This window comes from Vulpes vulpes, chromosome 6, assembly GCF_048418805.1.
Source record: "Vulpes vulpes isolate BD-2025 chromosome 6, VulVul3, whole genome shotgun sequence".
Lineage (NCBI taxonomy): Eukaryota > Metazoa > Chordata > Mammalia > Carnivora > Canidae > Vulpes > Vulpes vulpes.
The window spans coordinates 101,464,938-101,485,740 of NC_132785.1; the positions used below are offsets into that span (position 1 = coordinate 101,464,938).

Below are 20,803 nucleotides of genomic sequence, written 5' to 3' on the forward strand. Positions count from 1 at the left end.
GAAAATCTGAGCAGACCAATTACCAGTAGGAAAATTCAATCAGTCGTTTGAAACCTTCCACCAATTCAATGACCATATGGCTTCACTAGTGAATTTTATGAAACCATTAAAGTAGAATTAATACTAATCTTTCTCAGACTCTTCCAAAATATAGAAGAGGAGGGAACACTTCCAAACTCATTTTATAAGATCAGCATTACCCTGATAGCAAAACCAGAGAAGAAAACTACAGGAAAAGAAAAATACAGGTCAATATCCCTAATGAATAAATGTAAAATTCCTCAACAAAATATTAGTGAACTGAGTACAACAGTACATTAAAAGAACCATGATGAAGTAGGATTTTTTCCCCAGGGTTACAATGATTTAACAACCAGAGATCAATTGATGTGATAGACCACAATAACAAAATAAAGCATAAAAAGAAAATCACGTAATCCTCTCAACAGATGCAGAAAAAGCATTTGAAAAATTTAACATCCATTCATGATGAAAACTCTCAACAATATGGATATAGAAGAAAGTTACCTGAATACAGTAATATACATGGCAAGTCCACAGCTAACATCATACTCAATGCTGAAAAACTGAAAGCTTTCTCTCTAAGATCGGAACAAAACAAGGATGCCTACTCTCACCATTTTTATTCAACCATAGCACCGGAAGTCCTAGCCAGAGCAATTAGGCAAGAAAAAAAATAAAGTCATCCAAATCAGAAAAGAAATAAAACTATTTGCAGATTGCATGCTTCTATATGTAAAAAAACAAAACAAACAAACAAAAAAAAAACCTAAGGATTCCACCAAAATAAACTGTTAAAACTAATAAACAAATTAGTAAAGTTGCAGGATACAAAACCAATATATAAAAATCAGTTGCATTTCTATGCCCTAATATTGAGAGAAATTAAGAAAATCCCATTAATAATTGCATCAAAAAGAATATAATACCTAGGAATAAAATTAACCAAGGAAGTAAAAATCTCACACACTGAAAACTGCAAGACATTGAAAAAAAAAAAAAAAAAGGAAGACACAAATAAATAGATATTTCATGGTCATGGATTAAAATAATTAATATTGTTATAATGTCCATTTTGCCTAAAGCAATCTACAAATCCAGTACAATTCCTATCAAAATTCCAATGGCATTTTTTACAGAAATAGAACATTCATTCCTAATGAAAACACAGAGGACCCCAAATGTTCAAAGCATCTTGAGAAAAGTGAACAGAATTGAAGACATCACACTTCCTGATCAAATTATATTACAAAGCTGTAGTAATCAAAACAATATGGTACTGGCATAAAAACAGACAGATCAGTGGAACAAAATAGAGTAGCCATAAATAAACCCACGCATATATGGTCAATCGAATTTACAACAAGGGAACAAAGAATATACAATGGGGAAAGGATATTTGTCTTCAATAAATAGAGGGAAAACTGGACAGTTACATGAACAAGAATGAAATAGGACCACTATCTTAAACTATAGAAAAAATCAACTCAATATAAAGACTTGAATATAAGACTACCTAAAACCATAGAGCTCCTGGAATAAAACATAGAGAATAAGCTTCTAGACATAATTCTTGGCAGTGTTTTTCTGGATTTGACTCCAAAAGCAAAGGCAACAAAAGCAAAAATAAAAGGGACTATGTCATTCTGAAAACCTGTGCAACCAAGGAAGGCATCAACAAAATGAAAAGGCAACCTATGGAATGGAAGAAAATATTCACAAATTATATATCTGATAAGAAGTTATCCAAAACATATAAAGAACTCATAAAACTCAGTAGAAAAAATCCAATTAAAAAATGGGCAAAGAATCTGAATAGACATTTTTCCAAATAATAAGACATCTAAATGGCAAACAGGTACATGAAAAGATGCTTAATATCACTAATCATCAGGGAAATGGAAATCAAAATCACAATGGGATACCACTTTACATTTGTTAGAATGGCTATTACAAAAAGATGAGATAAGATGTAAAGTTAGTGGGAATGTAAATTGGTTCAGCCACTATGAAAAGCCACTATTTCAAAAGATTTTGAAAGTTGCTCAAAAATGTAAAAATAGAACCACTACATGATCCAGCATTTCCATCTGGTACCTACCAAAAGAAATGAAATCACTATCTTGGAAAGGTGTCTGCACCCCCATGTTCATTGTAGAATTATTTGTAATAGCCATGGAACAACCTATATTTACTTACAGATGAATGGATAAAGAAATTGTGGTATGCATGTACAATGGAATATTACTGAACCATAAAAATAAAGGATATACTGCCACTTGCACCAACATATATGGACCTGAGTGCATTATGTGAAGTAAAATAAGTTAGAGAAAGATAAACACTTTATAATCTCACATATATGAGATAAATAAATCTTGAGGATGTAATGTCAGTATGGTTACTATAGTTAATACTGCTGTATTGTATATGAAAGTTTCTAAGAAAGTAGATTATGAGAGCTCTCTTTACAAGAAAAAATATTTAGTAACTGTGTAGTGATGGATGTTAACGAAACTTACTGTGGTAATCTTTTCACAATATATACACAAGGGACACCTGGGTGGCTCAGTGGTTGAGCATCTGCCTTTGGCTCAGGGCATGATCCCAGGGTTCTGGGATCAAATCCCACATGGGGCTCACCACAGGGAGCCTGCTTCTTCTTCTGCTTATATGTCTGCCTTTGTGTGTCTCTCATGAATAAATAAATAAAATCTTTAAATATACATATGTGTGTATCACATCATTTTTTACATCTAAAATTAATGCAATGTTATTTGTCAATTATATCTCAATTTAAAAGAATATGGAAATTTTAAAATAAATAGCTATTGACTCTTTGTGAATAGGACACAAGAAAAAATAAAATGTAAGACAATTTTAGATTATTTCACAGTGAATGTAGTTAAAGAGTAAACTCATTTTCCCCTCAAACTTCTGTTTTGGGGAAAGATTCTTACATGACTTTTAAAATCTGTTGTAAAATTTTAGAAATAAACTAATCTATTGTTTTCAGATGATGAAAATGAGATGTTACCAGGTAAAGTAACCCAGCCAATTATTGGCAGAGCATGATTCCAACTCTTATATGAAATCCAGGCCTTCAGCTCTTGACTCCTAACTTCCAGTGCTTTTCCATTGTTTATGTTTCTTATCTAGTTACTTAGCTTAAAAGTGGCTTGGAAATTTACAGTGATCTCTGAAAGGCCTTTCTACTTTAACTTGCCCATGTTTTTCAATTGACCCATCAGCAGCTGAGTTCCCCACTGCCATTCATTTGTGAGAAACTTTATTTTACTTTAAGACTTACACCCTTTTCTAAGAAACAATGTGAGTCTCACTTCTTGAGTGCTTTTTGTGTTAGACTTTTGAACATAAATATTTCTGTGCTAAACATTTTTAACACATTTCTCTTATTGAAATCTTAGAATTGTATGAGATATAAAGAATGTTAGAGAAAGGAGATATTTTGGCCATTATTTCTTTAAATTGGCTAATTTATTCTGATTCCATATTCAGTACATTTTTCCAATCTATCACACTATTATTGTAAATACTTCAGCCAAAGGGCCCAATTTGTATAGCAATTGGTGAATCTCTAGTTGTGATAATTTTTTCTAAAACAGTTGTTCACAATGATTGATCTTGTTCTTAAATGTATTTAAACCAATCATTCACTGCAATTTAGTATTCATCCATTTTCTCTTTCCTTTTCAGGCCTGTATGTGGAATCAGAGGGAAAACTCTCATAATTAACCTGCCAGGTAGCAAGAAAGGATCTCAGGTAAGCAACCTTGAAATTTATATGATTTAGTGTCAAGTTTTAGCCAACTTCAAGAGTTAGCCCACAAAAAACTTGGAGCACTCCATGAGACTCCCCTCACTTCTGACACCAGTTGCAATTCAGTGCATTCCCAAAACCTCCCTCAGTTTCAATAATTCACTAAAAAGACTCACCAAAAGATATGGTGATAGATATACTGATGGTTATGGTTTATGACACAGAAAAGATACACATTAAAAGTAACCAAGAGTAGAAGACAGGTACCGAATGCAGATCTTCTGTTATCCTCTCCCTGTAGAATCATGAATGCATTACTCTCTTGGCATCAGTGTATAACAGCACAGGAAGTATTGCCAATCAGGAAAGCTCCAAGCCTTTGGTGTTTAGAGTTTTACTGGGGCTCATCATGTACTGCCCATAATGCTGACCGTTAGTCTCTAGCCCTTTCCAAAGGTTAAGCTATTTCCTTTAGTCTCCAGCATCTTCCAGAGGCAAAATTGATAAAAAATGCCCAAAGCCCTTTTCATAAATCACACTGTTACAATGTCTGGTGGCCAAAGTTCCCAGGTAACAAAGACACTCCTGTCACATCCCAGTAACTGAGTGCAAAAGCCAGACTCTCGTGGGGTAAAGTTAATTCATTACACAAGCTACTTCCTGGCTTTTGGCCAAGGCTCTCTTACAGAAAAATGATTGTATTTTTCTGGCTGGGCATCTATTATGTACTATAGCATTTATATTACAGATATAGCAACATTATCAGTGTGAATATGTCTGAGATTTGGAGGAGCCAGTGTGGGATAGGGATAAACTTAAGAAATAGCTAATTTATCCTCTAAAACCTTTACACACATTTCATATTTTTATACTAATAATTTTTTACCTTGATCTGCTACTCTTTGTATCCTATGATACATTTGCTCAGAACTGTTTACCACAGACATTAGCTGTCCTGTTCAGGCCAGTCATTTTCTATTGGTATTACATTTTGAGGGGGATTTAACTCAATTTCCCAATACATATGACTATCAATGGCAGTATTATAATCTTATTAGCAATGCCAGTATTATAACATTTCACAGTGAAGTTGTAGATATAACTTGAAATAGGAGTTAAAAGATAACTGGCACACTACTGGAGTTCTATACAGACATTAACAGTTAGCCTAGCCTATTATCATATCATATGATCAAAATGTCTCCCAGAGCTATGCTACTTAGGTTTACAGGTTTGTCAGGTTCCCAAAGCAGTAGTCTCAGCAACATACATACAGCTTTAACCTTTCTGGCATATGTTATAACTGAGCTAAGAAACAATATCCTCTCTTGTTCTAAGGATTTTAAGATACCAATATATTGGTTCTCCTTCATTGCATAACCCATTTATTCATTCCTTTATCTCCAGCTACCATTCCTCCTTCTCTTCATTTATACTCAGACTTTTCCTCTTAAAATCTCTTAATTGTGACTGTTGATTTGGCCGCTGTGCTGGTCCAGATTTCCACCAGTAATACTCATTTAACAAGTGCCACCAACTCTTCCTTTTCCAATCATACAAGATAGGGTTTTATAAGTACAGAACTAGTGAGCAATTTCAAACACCAGTCAATATAACTGCATTCACTGTCAATCCCAACTTGGCCAGATGGAGTCAGGCTTAATCTACCCCATCAGGCCCTTAGGAACTCTGACATAAAGGTTTAAAGGTACAGTTAATAGTTTCTGCTTAAGAATCATCCTGCTTCTGGCATGCACAGTTGCAGCTCTGATCCTAGTGCAACAGGATCAGGTAAAAAAAAAAGAACTTTGATGTGTTGTGATGAAAGAAAAAGTATAGTCCTAAGAAAAAAGTGTAGTCAGACCAGCATCTGCCCCAGTCAACTCTTCCCTAGAAAAGTTGAGGACTATATGTATTTATTTAGTAGGGACCCTGCTTTCGCCTCCCTCATGTTGAATGTGACCACACACTGATGAGAGCATATAAGCCATGTTCTCCTTTTTTAGACAACAAATGTTTCCATAGCCCATTCCAGTTTTCTATCAAATCATTGCTCTGTATAATGAAAGTGTGTACCTTGGTCTAAAGAAATGTGACTGCAGTCATTGGTACAATATTTTCTGTTCTAGTCCTTTTGTAGTACACTGAGTATTTGCATCTGCCATTGGGTAAGCAAAGCCCAGTCCAGAGTAAATGTCTATTCCTGTTAGGATTCATTTGTAGCCTCAAGGGACTAGCAGCACCAGTCCAACTTGCTAGCTATGTGCAGGACTTTCCCCTATGGAATCTGCTGCCTAACCTTCTGCTGTCTGTCTTGTTAGCAGACAGAACAGTTCTCATGGGCATTTTGTGCCTCAGAGGCTGCAAGAAGACTTATCGATTCAACCCATATCTGCATTGTTACAGTCCCCCATTGCCAACTCATCTCATGGACCCAGGTGCCATGTCAAGCATGCATACTGGGATATCTGCTCACCAGTTCCAATTAACTTCCAATTCTGAACGGGGGTTCTTCTGACAGGCATTGATGTATCTTATTTTAATATACCCCTTATATTCCCAGAGTGATTTCCATAGGCCATGCCCCATACAAGCATCCATTTGATAGTCAGATTTTCCTTTGTCCTTCTGCCTGACCATATTGCCAGGTCACTGGACACTTCCTATGAGTTGGTTAAAACCCAAACATAAGGGCAAACATCATGCAGTTCAGCCTATCGAGCTGATTTGTTTTTACCTTCTTCAATCAGAGTGGCGGCCTTCCAATCAGGATGCTGTCCCTTCACCTTGGAATTGCCATCCATAAATCAAGCAGCTCTTTGTTGATCAATAGAAAGCTGTTTATAGGGCACCGCCCAAGTGGCCCAAGTGGCCATAGGATCCAGCAGCTCCTCAGGTGGTTCCGAAGTCGGCCCTAGGTGAAAAGAGGCTACCTGCTCGTGAGTACCTCCTTGCATTCTCCTGGTAGCATGATCCTATATGCACCATTTCCATTTTATTATGGAACTCTCCTGGGCATTGCCTTCTCCATTAGAGCATTTCTCTGATATTGCCCAAAACATTATGGATATTTCAGGTTTCAAGATTATTTTATGTTCTTCAGTCATAAGGGCAGTCTCAATTAAAGTCCAATAGCAAGCTAGTAATTGTCTCTCAAATGGGAAATTTCTGGCCCAAAGTCCCAGCAGTTGTTGCTATGTGGCACTCACAGATTTTTTCCAGAAACCCAATTTGCCCTTCACACAGGGCTGTTATACAGCATATTAATGACCTATGTGTAGACTCAGGCAATCTTATTTGTTCCCCCTTAGTATGTACATTATATATTGGTGGAAGAGCAGATTTATATGCTTTCTGTTTTAGAATACTAGGTAGAGGAAGAATTATCCAGTCAAACACAATATCCATCCCCATAATACATTCAGGTGTAAAGGAGACTGACTGCTTCATATAAAGTTCACTGTCCAGACATTCTAATTTTCATCCCAACTGTAATTCTATCAACTGTTATATCCCTGTATGCTTCCAATCTAACTGTACGTCTCATTAGAACTTCAAGAGGTAAAAAAAAAAAAAAAAAAAAAAAGATTTTCAAGAGGTATTAGAATGATAGTACATGGTGAGTCCCATGTTGAGGAATCCCAGAAAAGTATCTTCTCCATCCCATGACCATTCTATCCATTTATGTGCATATGTGTGGCCTTGGATTTCTAAACCTGGGTTGGACCAAGGAATTTGCAGACTCCTTTGTCAGGCCTTATCTTGATTAGATTATGGGACCATCACTTAAGGTGATTCAAGGTGGTTTCTTTTAGTTATCTTTGCCTCCTAGCTTTTAAAATTCCTTCAAACTAGGATAAATAGATTGTTTAGGACCCTTAATGGTTGGGAGACCATTGCTCCCATAATGTTGCTACATTAACACTTTTCTTTTGCCCACAACAGTGCTCACTTTAATCATCCACTTCTTAGTAATCATTTAAATACTTCTGCCCTGATAGGACAAGTCCCTTGAATCTCTCATTTCTCTTTCCCCACTGTTTTATGAATAAGTCTAACTTTATTCACTTTGTATTGCTTCAGCATAACACTTTTCTTTGGAAGCAGCTCAGGAGCTAGCAGCTATATGTTAAATCAGCCAAAATCTAAGCTTGGTGTAGCCTCAGGATATACCCCAGCATTCTTCCTTTTGTTTAGCTAGTGCAAATAGTAATCACCAAAAGATTGTAAATTTACCTTATTTTTTTATGCATCCAATGACACAACTCCTTAAAAATTAGATCTTTCATTTCAAAATTCTAATGCTAACTTTTATCTCCAGTAACTAATCACAGCACAGCTATAATTCCATACTGTAAGTGATCCTGTGTTTATCCAGGCTCTACAGATTCATCATCCCCACCCTCTCTTCATTTCTTTGCCCAGATCATGTTTCATGATCACATGAGTCAGGATCTTTCTAGTGAGTCGCACTTCTAACACCAACTGTAAGGAGTTCGGGCTAACTACAAAAGTTAGCCAACTGCAAAAGTTAGCCAACTATAAACTTGGAGCACTCCACAAGACTTCCCTCATTTCTGATACCAATTTGCAATTCAGTGGGTTTCTAAAACCACTCTCAATTTTAATAATTAACTAGAAGGACTCACAGAACTCACTGAAAGCTGCTATACTCACAGTTATGGTGTATTGCAGGGAAAGAATACAGACTGAAATCAATCAAGAGAAGTAGTACATAGGGCAAATCCTAAGAGGTACCAAACAAGGAACTTCGGTCATCCTCTCCCATGGAGCCACGGACCACATTACCTCTTCTTGGCCATAAAGGAAACAATACACACAGAGTATCACTAACTAGGCACACTCACCTTTGCCTTTGATGTCCAGAGTTCTTATTAGGACTGATCACATATTACCCACATGATTGACCTTTAGTCTAACCATCCCAGAGGGGAAATTTATGCCTTTAGTCTCCATTCCTTCCAGAGGCAAAACTAATAATCATGTTTCCCAAAGTCCTCATAATAATCCTTATTGTTAGATTGTCCAGTGGCCAAATCTCCCAGGCAAACAAAGACACTCCTCTTAGGCAAGACCAGGAACTAGAGTTCACTTCCCAAAAGCTGAAAGTAAAGGCAGAGCTCTAGATCAAGATTAAATTCTTTGCTATATAATCTTTATCACTAAAATGATTGAGCCATACAAAGAGAAGTCAAAAGATTAGGTACCCTTACTAATTCCCATAATCCTCTGTAAATTTTAAGATACTTCTCTACATCTTAAATTTTAAGGTAAGTTACTATAAATGTAAAAGAAAAAGGCCTCTTCCCAAACCCATTCCCCAAACATCTGGCCTGTGTTCTGAATTTAAAGTTCTCACCTATTCTCTTTTGCTAACACATTATAGGTAATGATGGGCACTTGAGCAGGAAACTATATTGATTTTTAGGCTGTGCTCTGTACAAACATATCTATTTTTACATATTGCACAATGTTACCTAGCTGTACTTTATGATAATAATCAGAACTTTAGCTCTATGAATAAAATAAATCAGTCCTCAATATGTTTGTTAATTCTAGTGTTCTGCTCTAACTAGGAAGGTAAAAACTGTTTCCTGCCTTTTCCATAATGCATCTTTAAAACCCAAAGTTGTATAGAAATTTTACTATAAAAAATATTGTAAAAGTATTGTAGTTTTCCAGTTTACAGGGAATACTGTGTACTGTATTTACTTCATATTTCACACTGCAAAGATAATATTTTCAATATGATTCATTCTTATAGAATGAATAGCAGAGATAGATGGAGAGATAGATACAAAATCACAAATAAGTTTGATTGTTACCATTTTATATGCCTATAAAAGTGCTTTATCTTCATTTCTTTTTCTTCCTCTTGCATACAGGAATGCTTTCAGTTTATACTGCCAGCTCTACCTCATGCCATTGACCTTTTACGTGATGCCATTGTAAAAGTAAAGGAAGTGCATGATGAACTTGAAGATTTACCTTCCCCACCACCACCTCTTTCCCCTCCTCCCACAACTAGCCCCCATAAACAGACAGAAGACAAAGGGGTTCAATGTGAGGAAGAGGAAGAAGAGAAGAAAGACAGTGGTGTTGCTTCAACAGAAGACAGTTCTTCATCACATATAACTGCAGCAGCCATTGCTGCCAAGGTAAGCTTGCTGACTGAGACCCAAAGATCCAAAGGAACCATAGGTAAATGTACTGACTTCATCCCTCTTTCCATCCCATTTTTTCATAAACTCAGTACCTCTTCAGGGCATCCTTTAAAAAGAACCAGGATATTCATGATGCTCCACAGCTATGTTCCCTTCATAATATAGAGTCCTTGAAAGCATTAAACTTTATTCTCAGTTATGAGACATTAAAGATACTGCTATTACCTATTGAAGTAATAGGCAAATAGATAAAATATGAGATTGAAGGGTTCTTTGGAAATGTCATTTTTGTTGTCATATTAAATATACAGTGTTTATATTTAAAACACAAAATATTCACATTCATAAAGGAACAGCAAACTAAAAGTAAGAGAACTTACATTGATTCAAAAAATTAGTTCAGAAAGATTAGTATTTTTTTAAAGACAAGATTTTTCAGCAATTAACACTTATTTAAATGTTTCTTGACCTAAATTACCCTAGTGGTATAGAGAGGAAATAGATATAATGTATTTGCATTTTTTATTCAATAAAGTAATAAATATTATTAGAATATTACCAAAGTATTATAGATTCTCTTTGGACAATTTTGGCAGTAAATAGAGTACCACAAGGTAATTGCATAAATTTAGTCATCTTAGTCATAGAACATCATTTACATTATTATGCATACCTAGTATAATCCACCCAGTGTGCTTTAAAATCTTCAGAAAATAACGTATCACTTCTGAGAATAATGATTGTTCATTGATCAAAAGTACAATATTGAAAACCTAAACTTATTCTATAAAGGGATTCCTAGAGTTATCATCTTGATATATTGACTATGAGCATAGCTTGAGGCAGTTTTTGACAACACATAGATTAGAAAGGATCATAGAGATCTTTTTAAGGTGTCCATTTAGACAACCAGTAGGTAATTCTTTCACTGAAGACCAAATGATTTTGTCTCCAGATCTGTTCTGTGATCCATTAAGTCCTTACTTAAGGCTAGTAAGTATTTAAGTTGTATGTGATTTTTTGCCTTTTGTTTTGTTTGTTTTGTTTTGTTTTTATGGAACTGATTGGTTAAATAGGCATATTTTTAAATCATTATATCTTCTTACAGAGTAAAAAATACCGTCAATTTCAGTCTTAAGAAAAAGCTTACAATATTTGAAGGCTAATAAGTATTTAAGTTGTATGTGATTTTTGTCTTGTTTTGTTTTATTTTGTTTTTATGGAACTGATTGGTTAAATAGGTACTTTTTAAATCATTAAATCTTCTTACTCTTTTATTATTAATTAAAAGAGTAAAATTTACCATCAATTTCAATCTTAAGAAAAAGCTTACGACATTTGAGGTCTAACTGGATATTGTCATTCTACTTTTGAAAATTTTGGACATTTCATCGTTTCATTTCATTCATCACCCTTTTTCTTTCCAGTCATTTTGCTTGTATAGTTTCATGTTTTCCTGTCACTATATTCATAGTTGTTATGTGTTGTGCATTAGAAGCATCCATTCTACACCAGTCCAGCTGTTATCATGGCACACGGTGAGCAGCCCATTCCTGGTCTCATCAATTATTCCCATCATGCAACAGGCAGTGCAGATGAACGGGTAAGACAATAGGCTTTTGCTTTGATGGTTTTGCAAGCATACCGCCTACCTCCTATCCTTGGAGATAGGCTATAACATATTATGGAAGATATGCTTTATTCTGAAGGATCTTCAGGATGCTTTTTTTCAGTGTGAGTGCCATTGAGCATAACCAAGGAACTTAATTAATAGAGTTTCTCCTGTACCTGAAATACTCTAATATCATCATTAAGATTCTGTCATATGTGACAGTGAGCTTTTATCACAGGACTTCAAGAAATTCATTGCTTGGAAGGTATTTTTTTCTTTCCACAATTTTATCACATACCTTTAGATTAATTACCTAGCTTAATTAAGATAAGCTGGTAAAAGGATCACTTTAAGCTTTAAAATATAAACAAATTGGTCAGACTCATTTAATTTCTATTAACTTTTTGCATTTTGCCTCATGAGTTTTCATCATCTTCTCTTTTCCTTCAATGTAGTCTCAGTGAAACCATTTAGAGAGTTGAGTCTTGATACAGTTTCTGAGATTACGAATCTTTAGATAAAAACTTGTAAGGATACATATCACTTGTTTTAGTCACTGGCTGAATGATAGTTTGTAAAAAGTTCCAGGTTAGAAAAGATTAAACTGATAAGTATAACTGACTAAACAGTAATAATTTAGACAATGGATGCCAAAAAATCTCAGTCCTTAATGTGGATATAAAATGAGAGGCAATGGGGTGCCTGCGTGGCTCAGTTGATTAAGCTTCTGCTTTCAGCTCAGGTCATGATTCCCAGACTCCTGAGATCAAGCCCCACATCAGACTCTCTGCTCAAAAGAGTCTGCTTTTCCCTCTTCTTCTGCCCCTGCTCCTGCTCTCTCTGTCTCTCTCTCTCATCCACTCTCTCTTATAAATAAATAAAATCTTTAAAATAAAATAAAGTGAGAGGCAAAAAGAAGAAAAAGATACAAGTGAAATTTGGCTTAAAATCCTTAGAGAGATCCAATTTAAAAATGTACAAAATATATGAATAGACATTTCTCTAAAGAAGACATCCAGATGGCCAACAGACACATGAAAAGATGATCAACACCATTCATCATCAGGGGAATCCAAATCAAAACTACAATGAGATATCACCTCACACCTATCAGTGTGAGCCTTGCATCAGGCTCCCTGCTTTTCAGGAAGCCTGCCTCTCCTTCTGCTTCTCTCTCTCTCTCTCTCTCTCTCTGTCTCATAAATAAATTTTTTAAAATCTTTCAAAAAAAAGATGCAACATTTAGTCATTATCTGCAAAGCAGATAATGCAAAGCAGCCCATTGCACTTCTGTTGGACAAAAGAATCATTTCGATACAAACCATTTGTACATTACTATCAGTTTTTTGCAAGTTGGAGTTGTAAGATATCTGAAAGACAATAGACAGTGAAGATAATCCAGAATGATCCCCTACACAGGACACCTGATACTTTTTGTCTTGATAAAATTTTTCCAGTCATATGAAAGGAATACAAAGTGCATGGATGTTTTCAAAACGCAAGTAAATTTTTTGCTCAAAATGTCCATGTGCTTTAAAAAAAAAAAATGTTGATTTTCTCAAAATGTGAATTTAAAAAGTCAAGAAGTTTCTGTAACACTACTGTAGTTGTTAGTTAAAGGATGACTTGGTAGGATGCCAATTGTTTTTTCCTAGCATTGACCTTTGAGTAATATTGTAGCCCGATTATGTGTGTATGTATTGAGAAATAGTAGTAATTATTTGACCTAATAAATAGATGTTCTTACAAGTTTTTCATGAAGCTAACTATTATTATCAGTAAAATAAGTAAGAAGCCTTATTAAAATAAGCTACAAAGACCTTTTTCAAATATGGGAAGCAATATGCATTGTATCTTACAAAACAGCATGAACTTTGGCATCAGATATTTTTAGTTCTGTCAGCTCTATGACATTGGGTGTAGTACTTTTTTCTTTCTAAGCTGCAATCTTCTCTAAAATAGGAATAACAATAATACCAACTTTGTTACTACTTAATGGCTAAGTTATGGATATTCACATAGGAAAATGGATATAAAAGCACTTAGCACAGTATCTGTATAAAAGTAAATATTTGTTATTTTAGGAGGTTGATCACCTCACTGATTCTAACTCAACTTTCAGATATTACTTATACAATTCTCCATTCATACTTCCTCTTTCTTTGCCCGGTTGAACAATCCTTTCTTTCTCCTTATTCAACATTTAGGCATCCTATAAGGCCTAGCTCTGTGGTTATTACGTTTTTCAAGTTGTTACCTCCTTTGGAAATGTAGTTAATGCCACTGCCCCTCTCTAAAGGCTCATACACACAATTGTTGAGTTTAGTTGCAAGGCCTATCCCTTAGTTTAAGTATTCTTGTGCCACAAGAAACAACAGATGTTGGCAAGGATATGGAGAAAAGGGAACCTTCCTGCACCAATGATGGGAATTCAAACTGGTTCAGCCACTCTGGAAAACAGTATGGAGGTTCCTCAAAAAGTTAAAAATAGAACTGCTGTACAATCCAGCAATTGCTTTACTAGGTATTTATCCAAAGAATTTAGTAATATTGATTTGAAGTTATACATGCACCCCAGTCTTTAAAGCAGCAATTAGGGATCCCTGGGTGGCGCAGCGGTTTGGCGCCTGCCTTTGGCCCAGGGCACGATCCTGGAGACCCAGGATCGAATCCCACGTCGGGCTCCCCGCGTGGAGCCTGCTTCTCCCTCTGCCTGTGTCTCTGCCTCTCTCCCTCTCTCTCTCTCTGTGACTATCATAAATAAATAAAAATAAATAAATAAATGAATAAAGCAGCAATTATCTACAATAGCCAAACTACGGAAACAGCCCAAGTTTCCATTGGCTAATGAATGGATCAAGAAATATACGTACACACACACACATATAATGGACTATAACCCATAAAAAAAAAAAAAAGAATGAAATCTTGCCATTTTCAATGACATGGATGGAGCTAGAGAGTATAATGCTAAACTAAATAAGTCAGAGAAAGACAAATACCCATATGATTTCACTCATATGTGGAGTTTAAGAAACCAAACAAATGAGCAAAGGGGAGAAAAAAAGAGAGAGGCAAACCAAGAACAGATTCTTAACTATAAAGAACAAACTGATAGTTAACAAAGGGGAGGTAAGTGGGGGGATGGAGGAAATAGGGGGTGGGATTAAGAAGTGCACTTATCATGAGGAACATTGAGTGCTATATGGAAGTGTTGAATCACTGTCTTGTACATCTGAAATGAATGTTACACTGTATATTAGCTAACCAGAATTTAAATAAAAATTAAAAATTAAAAAAAAATTTTTAAATTTATTGTGCTAGGTAAAGTCCAGTCTCCTCCCTAAAGCCTTTCATAAATCCAATCTCTATTTATCTTTCCTTTCATTTTGTATTATATTCATTCACCAAATATTTCTTTTGACACTAATATGTATATAAATATCACTTTGCTCGATGCCGTGAGTTTTTAAATGATTATATATGATTTGAACCCTCCCCTTGAGGAACTTACAGTGTAATACAGAAAATATATTCTAAAATGAACTAATTTTATAAGTTTATCATAACAGTATTCTTGTGAGATACAAAACTAGCCTTATTATTCCAGATTTTATTCTACAAAATCCTATGAGACTTATCAATGGCTATTTTGAAATTACTTGGCATGATAAATTCCTAGGAAACAATCTGGTCTAATCCACCATCATCTTTCATCTGTTATTTCAGTGACTAGTCTTATCAGTTCCACTTTAGCCTCTCTTCAGTTTGCTCTTCCTCTTAAAGCCGGAGTCTGTTTTTTACAACACAAAGTAAATCATGTCACTTTTTTTTTCATGTCACTTTTCTACTTGAAACCTTCAATGGATTCTTCTACATGTTCTGCTAGATTCTACATCATCTGGCTCCCATCCCCAGCTTTTCTAGGCCTTTTCTTACCATTCCTCTCCCTTTCTTCATTGCTCACTAATCTTCATCAAGCTTTTTCTTGCATTAGGCAATATGCTGTCCCCTAAAAGGGGACCTAAAATGTCCCCTAAATGGGGACCTCTTAACCCCATTCTTTGCCTGATTGACTTCTATTTATTCTTTCTGTCCCAGTATAAGTATTTGTTTCTCATAGAAAGACCTTGATCTGTCTCCTCCAGTCTAAATTGTTTGCAGTTACTCTCCTATAGCATCTTGTTCTTTTTCTTTATAGCACTTATTACAATTTAAAATTATATACTTGTTCATGGGTTTGAAATTTATATATGTAGACTGCAAGGTCCATGAAGAACAAGGATCACATCTCTTAGTTTATATGATCGATATACCCAACATTTGGCACATATTATACACTGTGTAAATATTTGTTAAATATGTTCCATGAAAAATTATGATATATCATCTATCTCTAAAGAATAGATGTCCATTAACTAAGTTTATAAGATAGATGAAAAAATGAAGATATATTTAGTAATGCCCATGATGTATAGGGACTCTTCTATGAAAGACAATAATCATACTCTTTCCCTATAGTAAACCAATATATTAAGTGACCATAGTAATAATGATGAGATAATTTTTGAAAGCCAACTAGACAGTAGATACTATTCTAAGTGGTTTATATAAACCATCAGAAATTGATACCAAAATGCAGGTATAGGCAAGATTATACCTTCTATTTTCCTGGAAGGCAAGTATATATGGCAAAACAAATTTTAATAAGGATTCTGATTAATACCATTGAGAACAACAAAAATTCTGAATAATTTTAAACAATAGGAGAATAATTTTAATAAGTATAAATAGTCCTTGTAAAGAAACAAACTCATGAATATGTAAAGTTTTACATTTTAAAGAACATTTGTTATAGTTATACCTCATTGTTCACAGTCTAGACAAAATCATAAAGTGTGGCTTTTCTTTATATATATGAATCAAATTCTTATGGATTTTTTATCAATTTTAATCTAAATTCAGGTCTTTACATATCTTCCTTTTTGTATTAATAATGTCTACTTTTTATTTTATTTTTTGTTTCAAGTTTTTATTTAAATTTTAGTTAACATATAGTATAATATTGGTTTCAGGAATAGAATTTAGTGATTCATTACTTGCATATAGCACCATTGCTCATCACAAGTCCCCTCCTTAATACTATCACCCATTTAACCCATCCCTTGCCCGCCTTCCCTCCAGTAATTCTAAGTGTATTCTCTCTAGTTAAGAGTCCTTATGGTTTGCCTCCATCTCTTTTTTGTTCTCCCTTCTTCTGTATTCATCTGTTTCGTTTCTTAAATTCCACGTGAGTAAAATCATATGGTATTTGTCTTTGACTTGTTTCATTTAGCCTAATATACTCTAGCTCCATCCACATCATTGCAAATGGCAAGATTCATTCTTTCGGATGGCTGAGTAATATACCATTGTATATATATTCCACATCCTCTTTATCCATTCATCAGTCAATGGACACATAGACTCTGCATAATTTGGCTGTCATTGATAATGCTGCTATAAACATCGGGGAGCATGTGTCAATTCGAATCAGTATTTTTGTACCTTGGGAAAATACCTAGTAGTGCAATTACTGGGTCATAGGTTAAGTTCTGTTTTTAACTTTTTGAGGAACCTCTATACCGTTTTCTAGAGTGGCTGCACCACTTTGCATTAACACTAACTGTTCACATTTATTCTTGTTTTGCTGCATTTATCTGATCAGTCTAGCCTAAGGAGATTTTTTTTAAATTGGTATCTGCTATTTAGTATATTACCTGTCATTTGTAGCTCTGTTACCTGTATATATGTTAATCACTCTTTTATTGAAGTCACTGGTAGAACCTTTTTTTAGGATAGGCCATTTCACATGCTACCAGAAACCCTACTGGTTATGATTGCTTAACCAGCTAACAGGTATTTCTCTTCTAGCCAATCAAAACCAACTTTCTTTGTCTATCTTGTCCACAGGAGTTTTATGAATGACTTGTCAAATACCTTACTAAACTCAGGATACACTTGTTTGACAGTTCTGTTATTAAGCAAAATTTTGTGACAATCATACCCCCTAAAGGATCGGTATTAGAAGCTCTGGGAAAGATATGTGATACATATTTTTTTAATCCTTTTAGGTATTCATATTTTTAATCTATTTCTATTATCTAGTTCAGATCTTTTATTGCATACTTGGGTATCTAGTTAGGCTGTATTTTCTGAAAATCTATCTTTAAGGTCTTTAAACAGAGAAGTTACTACAAAAGGGCACATATGATGGAACTAAACACCAACCTGGACAATGACTCTAAAAGCATTGTCATTGAGACTGAAAACTGTTGCTATGGAAGCTCTACACATGTCTGCTTTCGGACACTAGTTCCAATTATTATACACTTGGTCACTGCCTACCCAAAATTAAATCCAAATATCATAGAAATCTTCTATTGTATTAGTCTTCCAACTTTTCTGTAAATTTAAACACATTTTCAAAGCAAATATATTAAGTGGTAAAAATAGTGATTCAAAGGAGAATTGTATGTTCATTTATGAATTTCCTTGGCATCAAAACACAAACTTATGTGTTTATTTTATTGGTATTCTTACTGGAATTTCAAAAGACCATGGAGTTCTAAAAGAGATGTGAAAATTTGGTTATGTATTCTGATTTTGATATTATAACTCTGTTTCTTCTTCTAGAAGTATTCACCCAATCAGTCAAGTTAGCTTTAGGACAAAAAGCAACATAGATGAAAGAATTAGCACAGTTCCTTTAAAAAAAGTATGCATTCTCATTACAATTTCCCTTGATGGGTAAAATTCTGTTGTTTAATAATTCACAGTTGAAATTACATTGCATATCTGCAGAATGTTTTGAGGTCAACTGAGACAAATTGTTTTCTCAGTTTCTATGCTATCAGTTACATAAGACAATAAAAATACAGATTAGTTCTCTTAATGTAGGAATGTTACTTGTAAGTGATTTGGGATTTCTTCTCATTGGTGCTTATGTTACCCACTACAAATTCTGCTTATTTAGGTGGATCCTCACTACTCCTTGACAAGCCTCGGGTTCATTTCTTATTGAATCCTTTATACATGTTGACAAATTGCAATTTTCAGATCTTTACCTTTCTCACCTCTTCCTTTTCCCTCTTCTCTTATCTTGCTTTTTGTTGTATTAAAATAAAGACCATCAAGGGTAAACATCTGTCCTTTCTGCTTAAACTATTTTTCTGAGTTAATTCTTTCTTCCATTCCTTCTATCTCAAAGAGAACTTATATAAGTTCTTAAAAGTTAGCTTTTGCATCTGCTTCTTTATTATAAAGAAAATAATTATTAAGTATCAACTGTGTACAAGACATTGTGTTCATTCTTTTACTTCTCCCTAATTGTTAAGTACATATACCACTTCTTAATTTTGAAACAATCACTCTCATGATTTTTATTACTAAAAATGTTTGTATTGGGGCACCTGAGTGGTTCAGTTAGTTAAGCGTCCAACTCGTGATACCATCTCGGGTCATGATCTTATGGGTCATGGGATCAAGCTCCCCATTGGGCTCCATGCTCAGTGGGGCATCTGCTTGAGATTCTTTTTCCTCTGCCCCTCGCCCCATTCACATATTCCCTCTCTCTTTCCCTCTCTTGCTCGCTCTCAAATAAATATTTTACAAAATGTTTATAATTGTACAAGTAATACCTGAATATGTTCTCCTTATTGAAAAATAAAAATGAAAAAAGAAATAAAATTAAAATGAATCAAAAAAGATTAACACCTATTTGAGTTACCCTCTCATTTTTTCTCATTTGCTTTCACAGTGCCCTAGAAATAAACACTTTAATTAGAGGAGTATCTTTTAAAAATTTTTTATACTTTTCTATACAAACGTAGTAAACACAATCCTACCAGTTCCTAAGTGGTAAGTGTGTGTGTTTAATTAAAAAGGAGGAAATAAACTTGATAAGCTGCTTCTAAAATTTATATAGAATGGATATGCAAAGGCCAAAAATAACCAAGATATTCTTGAATAAGGAAAAGAACCAAGTGGAAAGACCTGTTCTATAAATATCAAGACTTAAAATGATATAATTAAAACATTGCATTATTGATGCAAGAATTAACAGACCAGTGGAACAGAATATAAGCCCAAAAACCACCAATGTACATGTGGACAGTTGGTATATGATAGAGTTTTACCACATACTCATGGAAAAAGTCTTTTTTCAATAAATGCTGCTGGGACCATAGTTTGTCCATATAAAATTTAAAAAATGAAGTTGATTTGTTTATCTCATAGAGTATATAATAATCAATTCTAAGTTTAATGGAGACCTAAATATGAAAGGCAAAACTGTAAAGCTTTTATAGAATGATATAGGACAACACTTTCATTATACTGGGGTAGGAAAGGATTCCTTTTAAAACTTAATTGAAGTAAAATTCATGTAACATAAAATTCACCATTTAACCATTTAAAATACAGTTCAGTGGCATTTAGTACATTGACAGTGTTGTGTAACATCACCTCTATCTAATTCCAGAATATTTTCTTATCCACCAAAAAACACCATATCAATTAAGCATAATCCCTTTCCCTACCTTCTGGCAACTGCTAATTTACTTTCTGTCTCTATGCTTTTAACCCCTCTGGACATTACAGAAAAATGGAATCATACAATATGTGGCTTTTTATATCTACCTGCTTTTGCTTAACAACATGTTTCCAAGGTTCATCTGTATTGTCACATGTATCAGTACTCCTTGTATGGCTGCACAATACTCCATTGTGTAAGTATGCCACATGTTGTTTTGTCATTGGTCAGTTGATGGACACTTGGGATGATTCCACTCTTTGGTTATTAAAATAATACTGGTATGAACATCTGTGTTCAAATTTTGGTTTAGGGCAGCCCGGGTGGCTCAGCGGTTTAGCGCCGCCTTCAGCCCAGGGCCTGATCCTGGAGACCCGGAATTGAGTCCCACGTCGGGCTCCCTGCATGGAGCCTGCTTCTCCCTCTGCCTGTGTCTCTACCTCTCTCTCTCTCTCTCTCTCTCTCTCTCTGTGTGTGTGTGTGTGTGTGTGTCTCTCATGAATAAATAAATACAATCTTAAAAAAAAAAGGAAAATTTTGGTTTAAACACCATTTTTTTCATTCTCTTGGATATACACCTAGGAGTAAAATTGTTGAATCATATAATTCTGTTTAACTTTTTGAGGAACCAC

The 20,803-nt window shown here is 34.6% G+C and overlaps 1 protein-coding gene across 36 annotated transcripts in view; it reads left to right on the plus strand.

Moving 5' to 3' along the window:
- The window catches only part of GPHN (gephyrin), a 620,367-nt gene that overhangs the window by 386,211 nt on the left and 213,353 nt on the right, over window positions 1-20,803 (plus strand). For 21 of the 36 annotated variants that reach the window (XM_026008412.2, XM_072761740.1, XM_072761745.1 and 18 more), the window contains 2 exons: window positions 3,739-3,805; window positions 9,709-9,981. In XM_026008412.2, the coding sequence (XP_025864197.1) occupies window positions 3,739-3,805; window positions 9,709-9,981 (340 nt within the window). Of the gene's footprint in view, window positions 1-3,738; window positions 3,806-9,708; window positions 9,982-11,482; window positions 11,591-20,803 lie in introns of all 36 variants that reach the window. The other 15 variants (XM_026008409.2, XM_072761754.1, XM_072761736.1 and 12 more) reach the window with 1 other exon arrangement.